Source organism: Eurytemora carolleeae, unplaced genomic scaffold, assembly GCF_000591075.1.
Source record: "Eurytemora carolleeae unplaced genomic scaffold, Eaff_2.0 scaffold737, whole genome shotgun sequence".
In the NCBI taxonomy this organism is placed as follows: Eukaryota; Metazoa; Arthropoda; class Copepoda; order Calanoida; family Temoridae; genus Eurytemora; species Eurytemora carolleeae.
In genome coordinates this window covers 89,029-102,267 of record NW_019396677.1, presented here as the reverse complement: position 1 = coordinate 102,267, position 13,239 = coordinate 89,029, and the positions used below count along the sequence as shown (strand labels likewise).

At 31.2% G+C, this 13,239-nt stretch overlaps 1 protein-coding gene across 1 annotated transcript in view; it reads right to left on the bottom strand.

Annotated features, from left to right (window-relative positions):
- The window catches only part of LOC111707263 (putative neutral sphingomyelinase), a 28,263-nt gene that overhangs the window by 6,957 nt on the left and 8,067 nt on the right, over window positions 1-13,239 (bottom strand). The window contains exons 5-15 of the mRNA XM_023480332.1: window positions 12,175-12,228; window positions 11,409-11,460; window positions 9,193-9,234; window positions 6,470-6,569; window positions 6,096-6,153; window positions 5,145-5,211; window positions 4,328-4,410; window positions 2,864-2,933; window positions 1,143-1,219; window positions 459-491; window positions 156-189 (exon numbers count right to left, since the gene is read on the bottom strand). Of these exons, the coding sequence (XP_023336100.1) occupies window positions 156-189; window positions 459-491; window positions 1,143-1,219; window positions 2,864-2,933; window positions 4,328-4,410; window positions 5,145-5,211; window positions 6,096-6,153; window positions 6,470-6,569; window positions 9,193-9,234; window positions 11,409-11,460; window positions 12,175-12,228 (670 nt within the window). The remainder of the gene's footprint in view (window positions 1-155; window positions 190-458; window positions 492-1,142; window positions 1,220-2,863; window positions 2,934-4,327; window positions 4,411-5,144; window positions 5,212-6,095; window positions 6,154-6,469; window positions 6,570-9,192; window positions 9,235-11,408; window positions 11,461-12,174; window positions 12,229-13,239) is intronic.

Here is a 13,239-nt window from a genome sequence, read left to right as displayed (position 1 = left end):
GTTCATTTGATTGATCAGTTCAGTGATTGATTAGTTCTTAATTGATTAATTGATTGGCAGCACTTTGATTAGTTGATTGATAATCTTAGACATGATTGATTTATTGATTAGTTGATTGGTTGGTTTAGTAAATGAAGTATTAACGACTAACATACCTGACTTAGAAATTAGATTTACAGTCTCTGTGGCCTAAAAGTTAAGGAACAGATCAATGAATAAATACTAAATAGAATTAAAGAAAACTTATCCAAAGTATTTTGAGACACATTAACAAAATTCAAAATAAAAGTATGATAATGCTTGACTTATTCAATTACTTTTGTACTTGAAACGTGGAAGTCGTGTTTTTTGCCAACTTGTGTGAAAATGCCCGAATGCCCTGTTTAATCAATTAATTTTGATTTTGCTGCAATAACGATTAATATTTAAATTTAAGATAAGAATATAATAGTGTTGACCTGCATATATCGAACTAACTTGTTATCATCCGCCTAGAACATATTTAAATTACAAGATAGATGAAAACCTACTTTTATTTGAGAATATTTAAACATTTACTTGAAAACTTAACAAGAAAGCTGCTACTTCAAAAAATTTAAAGAAAAAATACTATTATGCTACTTTATATACTTAACAAGAAAGCTGCTACTCCAAAAACTTTTAAAAACAAATACTATTATGCTACTTTATATACTTAACAAAAAAAAATTGCTACTTTATAAACTTAACGAGACAACTGTAACTTCATACACTTTACAAGACAACTGTTACTTCATAAACTTTACAAGACAACTGTTACTTCATAAACTTTGCAAAAAAATATTACTTCATAAACTTTACAAGACAACTGTTACTTCATAAACTTTACAAGACAACTGTTACTTCATAAACTTTACAAGAAAACTGTTACTTTATAAAATTAACAAGAAAATTGCTACTTTCTCATTTTATTAGACAACTACTATTTCATAAATTTTAAGAGAAAAATGCTAGTTCATTAACTTTACAATGTAGCTGCTTCTTTTTAATTTTACAAGACAACGACTTTGTAAACTTTTCAAGAAAATTACCACATTAAAAATTAAGAAAAATGCTACTTAAAAGGCAGCTGCTACCTTAAGAAGCTTATAAGATAATATTACCTTAGTATAAGAAACTAGATGAGTTGTGAAGACATCTATAGTTTTGTCTAAATACAGAATGCGAGCTATACCTAGCCCTAAAATAAAAACCATTTGACTTTTTTTCTTTTAATCTAAATTACAAAACACAAAATAAATTATAACTAACCTTTAATATTATAATTTTCTAAAATTGTTTTATTTGGAATGAATTCTATTTAAAATTCTATTTGAAAAATTGGTCATTAATTTGGTTCAATAATACAAGCATATGGTCGAACAATTCCTTACTGTTTGTGCACTGGATTAGCTTGGGGTCTTTTTACCTTATTTATTATTATATTTATAATATGATTGAAATCTATATATACATATTTTCCAACGGATGATTGGGTTAGACCCATATGAAACATTTTGTCTTGGAAGAAATATATATTAAAACATGTAAAAATGTATATTTAAACTGAAAAAGTTGAAAATACTATACATATGTACATATGTTTGGCTTGTTTGCTTCTATCCAATTTTAGTTGAGACATAAAAGATCGAAATGATCAAAAATAAAAGATTTTGGTTCAAGATTATTTGATTTGGAAATCCAACATAACAAAAACAGAAAAATTCGGGAAATTTTAAATTTTTATTCATATAATAAGATTTTGAAAATATAATTAATGTTAAATAAATGTATATTTGATTTTGTTTTATTTTCAATACAAATATTCTTAACTGGGATTTTAGGGCGCGTCGCACCTATCTTTCATTTCAACTTTTAGTTGTGGATCTATCTGTGTACAAAACAAAAAAGAAAGTTCGCAGATTAAATAATATTTTTTCGTGGATTTAAAAAAAAAATTTAACAAGATCAAAAAACAAATTTAGAACACTTTTTGAAATTATAAGCATCCATAAACTTTCCCTTGGGTCATGTGATATACCACACACAATGTGGGCCCAATCGGTTCAGCCGTTTTGATGTTTATTGACAAGCAGACAAACAAACAGACAGACAAGCAAAGTATAAATATAGATAAATATATAAATGTAATTAAGATGATTAATAACCGTTTTGAATATATTTATCAATAAAATTTAACTGTATGCAAATTAACGTTAAAACTTAACAATCTAGAAGTTATTTGACTTTTATTTAAAGATCTCCCATCAGAATTGGAATCAAAACTTGTGAGAAATAGTACTAATCTACTAAACTTCATTTCAATATTGTTAATTTTTAATTTCAAGATAATATGATTGATCCTTATATTCTAGTTATCCCTGCCATGTTTTCCGATAACAGGATATGTACATTTGGTCGACAAAAGATATGGATATAAGCGCTTCATCACGGGATTAATATTACAAAGGTTTTCACCTCAGACATAATTTTTTCAGATAATAATGTGTACTTTGTAGCGGAGCTATTTAATATCGTCTGATCCCGACTATTTAATATCGTCTGATCCCGACTATTTAATATCGTCTGATCCCGACTATTTAATATCGTCTGATCCCGACTATTTTATATCGTCTGATCCCGACTATTTAATATCGTCTGATCCGGACTATTTAATATCGTCTGATCCCGACTATTTAATATCGTCTGATCCCGACTATTTAATATCGGCTGATCCCGACTATTTAATATCGTCTGATCCCGACTATTTAATATCGTCTGATCCCGACTATTTAATATCGTCTGATCCCGACTATTCTAGGTTTTACTTTAAACCAAATCTCACCTTTTCTAACGAATATTTCTCCATCGAATCTCCAAAAATTTCCTCGATGATTAAACGGAATCAATCGAACCTAAATATACAAAATCAATCGAATCTGGTTAACGGAATCAATCGAACCTAAATATGCAAAATCAATCGAACCTGGTTAACGGAATCGATCCAATGTGATAAACGGAATAGATCGAATATGATTAAAGGAATCAATCAAGCCTAATAAACGGATTCAATTGAATATACCATCAAACCTACATATACAAAACCAATCAAGCCTGATAAACGGATTCAATCGAATCTAAATATTCAAAATTAATTGAACCTTGTAGTATAAAAAATTAATTGAACCTTATAAAACGATGCAATCAAGCCTAAATGAATTAAATTAATCGAACATGATTAATTAAATCAATCATTCAACAGAATCATTCGAATCTAATAAATTAAATGTATAAGTTAAAAATGATTAATGCAATCAATCGAATCTGATTATCGGAATCAATCGAACCTGATAAATGGAATCAATCAAATCTGAATAACGGAATCAATATAATCTTATAAACAGAATAAATCTAATCTGATAAACGTAATCAGTTTAATCTGATTGACGGAATCAATATAATCTTATTAACAGAATAAATCTAATCTGATAAGCGTAATCATTTTAATCTGATTGACGGAATCAATATAATCTTATTAACAGAATAAATCTAATCTGATAAGCGTAATCAGTTGAACCTGATTGACGGAATCAATATAATCTTATTAACAGAATAAATCTAATCTGATAAGCGTAATCAGTTTAATCTGATTAACGGAATCAATCAATTTACTTGAAATTACACTTACAGTCCTCTTAAAAATTAAAACTTGTTCTTAAAATAAAATGTATAACAGACTGTGAATCATGAAAACGTACTTTGTGTACATTGACCTTGGATGAGTTTAGCTAGATTATATTTACTCGATTAATAAACAAGTAGTAATGTGTACATTGTACAAAAATACAGTTTAATTGATAGTTGTATCACCGTAACTTAAAAAAAAATTTTTTTTTGCCATTTTATGTTCATGGGAAATTCGAAGAATAAACTGTGTAAATGTAAAAGAGTCCTATGTCAACTTTTGAGATGTAAGAAGAATTTAAAATTCGTGTTAAAATACTCTATATGTATTACGTGGATCCGAATTTTAAACTTAATTTGGCATCATCTGATGATGTTAAGGAATCAACAAACTCTATTTTTGCAATCCCTGTATCTTTGCAACCTGATGTTGTAGTTCTTTGATATTTAAAACTTTGAATTCTGCTATAGATAAAAACTCAAGGTAGAAATATAAAAGAAAATTGGAGTTTTAGGAAAGAGTTAACAGTCGATCACACACAAAGATAATTTTTTTTAATATGACACTAATCACACATTCCCCCCCCCCTTGCCCTGTAGAATTTGTGTATATTAATATACTTACATCCACTATAGGATATTTAGATAAAACAGTTAGCCCTGAGCACCCCAGGGGTAGGATAAAACTAGTACAGCCAGAGTTTATACCTAAAAATATAATTTTATTTATTTTAAAAAAAAACCAACTTATTAGTTTCTTGACGACTGTTAGTTTTTTTCTTTCATTCTTTAGCCTAAAAAGATGTAATTTTCGCATTGAAACGAATTTCTGAATGATCTTCTTTATGAGTTTTATCCTGTGCATATTTTGGATAAAAATGTCTTCGTCTTCGTTATATCCATATTAAGTGTCTATCTAATTTACAAAACTTATATTCAGTGTACAGCGTTAGATACGTAAACATATCGTGATGTATACAACCGACCACTCTTTGAAATCCATGCCAAAATATTAATTTACTGACAACCATGCCGAAATATTAATACATTGACAACAATGCCAAAATACTAATTTATTGACAACCATGCCAAAATATCAATTTATTGACAACCATACCAGAATACTTATTTTATTGACAATTCCATGCCAAAATATTAATTTACTGACAACCATGCCAAAATAGACAAACTTCAAACATGCATAACTTACTTAGTTTCAGTGCTATCTGTCTATTTATCTATCTATCTATCTATCTATCTATCTATCTATCTATCTATCTATCTATCTGTCTATTTATCTATCTATCTGTCTATCGATCTATCTATCTATCTATCTATCAATCTATCTATCTATCTATTCATCCATCTATCTATCTATATATATATATATATCTTTCTATCTATCTATCTATCTATCTATCTATTATAAAAGTAAAACTTACTGTCATACTGTGATACATATGGCATTGTAGCTCTCAGAATATCATAGTCTGCTCTGTACCATAACTCCTGAATTATGCAATTAAATAATTAATTAATTAGTCAAGAATTAATAATTAATTCTTCACCTAATTATGCATGCATTCATTCAAATTAGAACCGTAAAACTACTTGTTGAATGTAAATAATTAGACTTTAATTGAGCTTCGGATCCCTCTATCTCTGTTTCTTTTGTGGATTTCAATAGTTTAGAGAAACAAAATTATTTTGAAGACGACATTCATCACATATTGATTAGCCATTAAAAATAAATAAGATGAATGGGAGAATTTATTAATGAAAAAGATAAACGGAAATAAAGGATGAAAAACAGATTTATGAATGAAAAACAGATTAATGAATGAAAAACAGATTAATGAATGAAAAACAGATTAATGAATGAAAAACAGATCAATGAATGAAAAACAGAGTAATGAATGAAAAACAGATTAATGAATGAAAAACAGATAAATGAATGAAAAACAGATTAATGAATGAAAAACAGATTAATGAATGAAAAACAGATTAATGAATGAAAAACAGATTAATGAATAAAAAACAGATTAATGAATGAAAAACAGATTAATGAATAAAAAACAGATTAATGAATAAAAAGGTTGGGTGAATTTATTATTGAAAAAGAAGGATATCAAAGAAAAATGGCAGTAAATTGATGAATGAAAAAGAAGAAAAATGTTTCTAAAACACTGCACTCTCAGCTCAACTACCATGTCTAGCCGGTCACTCCCTTTAATTAACGGAAAATATGAATGAGTTAATGAATGAAAATTAATGAAAATAATTGGAGAGTTAAATGTAATGAAAGAATTTGACGAATGCAAAATGAAAATAAGAAAAAAGGTAGAATTGATAAATTAATTCAATGGAACGGATGCATAGTTAATTTTAAAAACCTGAAGCATGACTATGTCATAGTTTCCTGCAACAAGCTCTTCTCTTATGGCCATAAATCTAGATATAACAATTTCATTATATTCCTAACAGTTCTTATGTTTTTAAGATACAGTGATACTCATAAAACTATGAAATGGACGACTTTAAAGCAATATGTATTGGAAGCAAATAGTTCTAACAGAACCATGAAATGAACTTATTAAGTGTAATGGGTCAGTACTGCACACTGCACAATTTCTGCGTTTTCAAGTTTACTGAACTGAATCCATGTTATACAGTTTCATTGTAGGAGTTTTGTTCTCAAGGACTTATCTCTTTTTTCCTAGGATTATTGTTATTATCCAAATATTAATCATTATTTAATCATCTTCACCTGAGATCTTTGTCCTCGCCTAGCGGCCAGCCCAGGCCCCACAGGTTCAAGTTTAAAACCTTTAATAGTGTCCCGCCCCCTCCTCCTACTCCTCCTACTTCTAAATACATTTTCTAAGTATATAAAGTAGTAATCTCTGTTTGTTTTTATGTCCAATCAGAAGTCTGGAACCCCTGGCCTCCAATTTTGATCGTTGAACTCGGTAGAACCACGGAAATGTTATTAATCTGGTTCAAAAATTCTTATTGAACGAGTTTGAACTTGCATATACGTTCCTCTAGATTAGACAAAAGTTCAAAAGGGAATCGTTCTGAATCTAACACGCCACGAGCCTCTCTACAAATGCAGAGGTACTTAAAATCACGTCTACAGTTCCTTTAATCAAAAACACTGCCCGTACTTTAAATCTGGAGTCCCGTGTTATCAAGCATTATGATTTATATTCCTAGCTGCCTCTACGATAAATAATATATTGTGTTTAGTTTAAACCTTGGACTCGGCATTGAGATAACAGTTCTGTCATTCTCACAAGATTTAGCTTATCCTTCCTTCAAACACATCTATTCGGACCAAACAGGTCCAAGTGGGACCAAACAGGTCTAAGAAGGGGTCTTAAATATAAAAAGATCTCCTGTACATTCTATATATTTCATTGCATCAAAAATCAAGAATAAAGAATCAAGAATCAAGTATCTAGAGTCAAGAATCAAGTATCAAGAATAAAGAATAGAGAATAAATCAAGAATCAAGAATCAAGAATCAAGAATCATCAATCAAGAATCAAGAATCAAGAATCAAGAATCATCAATCAAGAATCAAGAATCAAGAATCAAGAATCAAGAATCAAGAATCAAGAATCAAGAATCAAGAATCAAGAATCAAGAATCAAGAATCAAGAATCAAGAATCAAGAATCAAGAATCAAGAATCAAGAATCAAGAATCAAGAATCAAGAATCAAGAATCAAGAATCAANACCCCCCCCCCCTGCCATCTGATCAACCGCCCCCCTCTCCTTCTTGTAACAAAGACAATTAGTAATTATAGTATGAACCCCGGAAACCCAGCTAAAATATTTACGGTGTTGCTCTCCTGCAAGGTTTTCTGAGATTGGATATTGGAGAAATACAGGGTGTCCCAGAAAAAAGTTGATCAAGGTTTTTAAAGCCCTTATTTATTTTTCAAAGAATTATGTTTCTATTTAATTCTTGAGGTAGTATTTTTTTAGCAGAAACCCATGTTTTAGTTAAATAAGAGGGGTAAAATCATTTGTATCAATTTATGGAGGTTTACAATTTGATGCAGCCGATGACCTAATCTAATTCTGGTATTTTGACCATCTTTATATCAGATTCTAGATTAGGAACCCAGTATTGCCTGGGAACTAAAGTCAAAGAGAATAGAATATATATTAGAGTGTAATTTAGAAAATTCCTCGGTATCAATTTTGTCAGTCCCTTTCAGCCTGAAAGGGAGTTCAAAGTGTACAAATCATGTAAATGTTCACAAATTATATGCAGTAGAGTACATTAATACAGTATGTTCCCTAGACTATCCATTTCAATTTCGAATTTTTTAAAGCTGTTAAATAAACTTTATAATGAATTAGGTGAATAAAAAACATCATTTGATTTATAGTTATAACGGAAATTCACCGATTGTAAAGTGAAAGGCATAGCGTCTATGTGAAATGATCATTGGTCAATTATGAAATCAGCCTATTTCATAATTTGGTTTTCTTTTAATATTAATTTAAAATTTTCTATAAAATGATGTTCCAGGGCCCAAAAGGTTATATAGCGCAAATATGTGAAGTACACCTGCAGTATGGAAACAGTACAACAAAATGGCCGTTTTACACTTTTTTCTAGTAAATTCCTCTCTAATATATATATATACTATTCTCTTTGACTAAACTGTCTCGAACTTAAAATTGTAAAACCAATTTAAGTAAGTTGCCCAATTAAAATTTGAGGTGAATTGACCAGGAATTATGATCGGACATACAAACAAACACCCAAACAGACAAACAAACAAACAAAGAATATTACTTCACTAGCTTTGCCTAGAAACTAATTTTTCTCTACAATATTCCACCCAATTAACTTTCTTAAAACAAACAAAGCACATTTCCGAGGTTCTAACAAGTCACCCAAACAAACTGTGAGGCAAATCGTTCAAGGGGTATATGAGTTATGATCGGACATACAAACAGACAAACAGAGATTGCAACTTTATAAATCACTAGCTGAAATGTCCAGCGTTGCTCGTGGAATTTTTAAAAAATCGAATATAAAAAAATCGATTTCAAATTTTTTTGAGTCTATGTGATCCCCGGGGTTCCCAGGAGTTTCCTCAAAATTAGCCAATTCGGTTTATCCGTTTTTCCAGCTATAGCTAACATATATACATACACCCACACATACAGACATCCTAATATCCTAATAATAATACATGAGCAAAGAGCTTTATTTTTTTTAGATAGATATAGAAAGGCTTCGGAGCAAAAAACTTTTGAATCAAGACCCCTCGAGACCCTTTCCATTATAAAAAGTTGTTCGATTGGGCAAAAAATTAAGACTTGGATAAATAGGACATTGGATTAAAAATGATATAAAAAATCAGATAATGTTTTGATTTTTACAGTTCTGAAACAAAATATTTCGACTTGTAGTTTCACAGGGTTTTTTTTTCAATTTTAGTTTGTGAATTAGCATAAAAATACCTGGGTAAGGAGCTGAAATGTTTTTCTGCACCAACCATTCTCCTAAAATTGATAACAAAATAAATATTTCTTAACAAATCCTTCATTTATAATGTTTATATTATTTTTTACCATTTTCATGTTACTTCTCTTAAAAATTCATTTTAATCGTCATGAAAATTGGATTTATACGTGGTTTATTGATATATATATATACGACATAGTATAATCAAGCTTGATAAATTTTTGGATGCATAAAATTACATTTGCTAAATCAAATTGCACTGACGCACTGAGCTTGAAGAATTGCAGCGAAACAACAACAAAACCAGAAATATTTGTGCAGCCTTCTCTGAGACATCATGTGTGTAAGTTTACGGATCGTTGGTTCAGGGTTATAGTCAACAAACTTGAAACCATAAAAAGCAACACCTGTCCTAGTGACACACAAGGAAAGTTAATTGCAGTTGCATATACTCTGCGTACATATTGAAACCAGTTCTCTCTGGGCGGAATTTGTAAACAAGAATAGATGCAAGTGTTCGTTTAGTATCCGAGGAGGATAAAAACAATGAATTTTGAAAATTTTGATAATTCACATAATAGTTTCCTATGATCAGAATATTTCATTGATTTTTATGTGAAAGATGGATCCCATGTCCTGCTGTGACATCCGCCTTGTGCTGTGCTTACATTACCGCCCAGATACAGTACACAGTACACTGCAGTAAAAAAGATGCGTGCATCTCTGAAATAACTTTTCTTGCATTATAACCTTGGATTTTTGCATATCTCTTCTTAATGGCTTAGTTCTTCATCTGTTTATTATATGGTGAACCATGTTTATTATATGGTGAACCAGTTCCATTGTTTACTTCTTTTTTTTGTATTGCAAACATTAAACTCTTTTACGTGCTACAAGCGATACAATTCATTATTTACTGCAAGTAGTGTACTCTTTCGCGTACTGCAGTAGTGTAACTCTTTAACGTACTGCAATTAAAGTACCTTATGATACAGTCAAATTAATGTACCAAGTAATTACTGCAAGTAGTGTACCCTGTAACGTACTGCAAGTAGAGTACATTGTAACGTACTTCAAGTAGCTTATACAGTGTAACGTACTGCAAGTAGTGTACAATGTAACGCACTGAAAGTAGTGTACCCTGTAACGTACTGCAAGTAGTGTAACCTGTAACATACAGCAAGTAGCTTACCCTGTAATGTACAGCAAGTAGTGTACCCTGTACTGTACAGCAAGTAGATAACCCTGTAACATACAGCAAGTAGTGTACCCTGTAATGTACAGCAAGTAGTGTACCCTGTACTGTACAGCAAGAAGATAACCCTGTAACGTACAGCAAGTAGTGTATCATGTAATGGACAGCAAGTAGTGTACCCTGTAATGTACAGCGAGAAATGTACCATGTACTGTACAGCAAGTAGTGTATCCTGTAATGTACAGCAAGTAGTGTACCCTGTAATGTACAACAAGAAATGTACCCTGTAACGTAAAGCAAACAGTGTATCCTGTAATGTACAGCAAGTAGTGTACCATGTAACTTACAGCAAGTAGTGTACCCTGTAATGTACAGCAAGAAATGTACCCTGTAACGTACAGTAAATAGTGTATCCTGTAATGTACAGCAAGAAATGTACCCTGTAACGTACAGCAAATAGTGTATACTGTAATGTACAGCAAGTAGTGCACACTGTAACGTACAGCAAGTAGTGTACCCTCTAATGTACAGAAAGAAATGTAACATGCAATGTACAGCAAGTAGTGTATCCTGTAATGTACAGCAATTAATGTACCCTGTAACGTACAGCAAGTAGTGTACCCTGTGATGTACAGCAAGTAGTGTATCCTTTAATGTACAGCAAGTAGTGTACCCTGTAACGTACAGCAAGTAGTGTATCCTGTAATGTACAGCAAGTAGTGTACCCTGTAACGCACAGCAAGTAGTGTACCCTGTAACGTACAGCAAGTAGTGTACCCTGTAATGTACTGCAAGCAGTGTACCATGTAATGTACAGTAAGCAGTGTACCATGTAACGTACAGCAAGTAGTGTACCCTGTATTGTACTGCAAGAAGTGTACCATGTAACGTACAGCAAGTAGTGTAACCTGTAATGTACTGCAAGTAGTGTACCATGTAATGTACAGCAAGTAGTGTACTCTGTAATGTACTGCAAGAAGTGTACCATGTAACATACTGTAAGTAGTGTATACCCACCTTGAGTTTGTTTGTATGTGTCCACTATTAGATTCTCTTTGACTCCAACATCCTAGAATAACAGGGAGATTCTTAACCAAATAGCACCGACGCCGGCTTTCGCCATTTAAAATTGTATTCTTAACCCAATACACGCCAACGTCGTCTTTAACCCAAAAATGAGTCTTAATCAATTGTCTTTGACAATAAAAAGTAAGATATTAAAGTCAAATAGTACCAACGCATACGTAGTCTTAGAACAAATAGATTATCTAAAAATTTGTCCGCTAAACCCCCTATTTTGTTCTAAGAAAAGCTCAATTGTAATAAAATTGTAGATTTCTTGAGCAAACTAATGAGTTAATCCTAATCCACTCTAAATATTACGGCGGATATGTTTCACTTCTTGAACAAAACTAAATTTACCAGGGGGGTTTGATCTTAGCTACCTGTCCGCGTATATTAGCCTCAGTGTACACTTTGGACAGTTTATTGATAAAGGATATTGAGAGATTATGGCCCATTCATACAGTACAAACATCAAATATGCAGTAGGCTTTCGGAGTACAAGTGTATGGGGAGGTTTTGTATTTTGCATTTTATTAAGTTTTCTCAGAACCGTTTATTAACGATGAAATATTTGCTCTGTAAAAGACTGCAATAATACGTCTTCCTGTGAAAATATAATCCTGCACACTAAAAAAATACAAGAAAAAGATATTTGCCAAGACAAACAAAGCCGACATAAAAGTTTAAAAGTTATGCAACAAAGTTGTATAATTTTTACCTGTACAAGTCTGTCTGATTTTATATGCGTGAGATTTGGAACAGTGTGGCGAACCTAGGGAGCGATCAATGATTCAACTTTAAAAAAACATGATTACTTCTATTTAGCAAATGCTGACTGTTTAATCTAAGTTTATCAAAAATGTTAAAAAAAATGACTCAATTTTATCATAAACTTTTTATCCCCCTCTAACACATAAAAAATTTACTTTAAATTTGAATTAAATATTTAGTAACTGTAATTTGTTCAAAACTATGCCCGTGGTAAAAAAATGAGAGTTGTAGAAGTAGGAATCATTTGATTTTTTTACATGCACGACGAGAACAACGAATAAATGCCAATGTTTCTATTTTACATATTTTTTTAGATGAAACAATATTACTAAAAGATAACAAAATAAAATACCAATTAATGGTCTCAAAAATGTTATTCCGATTTCTGATTAAAAAGATTTATCTAATAAATGTTTTTTAAAAAATTTTAAATTATAGGGAATGCAAGCATTATTTTATTCATGTGACACTCCATGCAAATATACCATTGCTTGTTTCACAACGGTACCCTTGAACTATTTATCTGTGGAAGCTATTGTCGTTTTTCTAGGTTTAAATTCTTGTATGTCTTCATGCTCTGGGAAGAAATGCGCAAGCCACTTTCGTAAAAACCCCAAATTGAAAATAGTCAGGTAAACATTGATATAAAATGTATACTTGTTTAAACAAACTTTTAAGGTAACGTTGTGAATCAGTATTTGCAATAAGTCTTTGCATAGTGTCAAATTGTGATCAAAAGTCGACTCAAAGAAGTTCGTAGTAAGATTTCGATTCTACTGGAGACCACCGGAGGGATTTTATTTTCACAGGAGGGGTTTCAAAAAATGGTTTTTACAATTTAAAACTTTACGCACAGTGATTTACATTCCACTGGAGGGATTCAGATGTCCTTCCTGGAGGGTTATAATTCCACTGGAGGGATTCAGTTATCCTTCCTAGGGGTTTATAATTCCACTGGAGGGATTCAGATATCCTTCCTGGGGGTTTATAATTCCACTGGAGGGATTCAGTT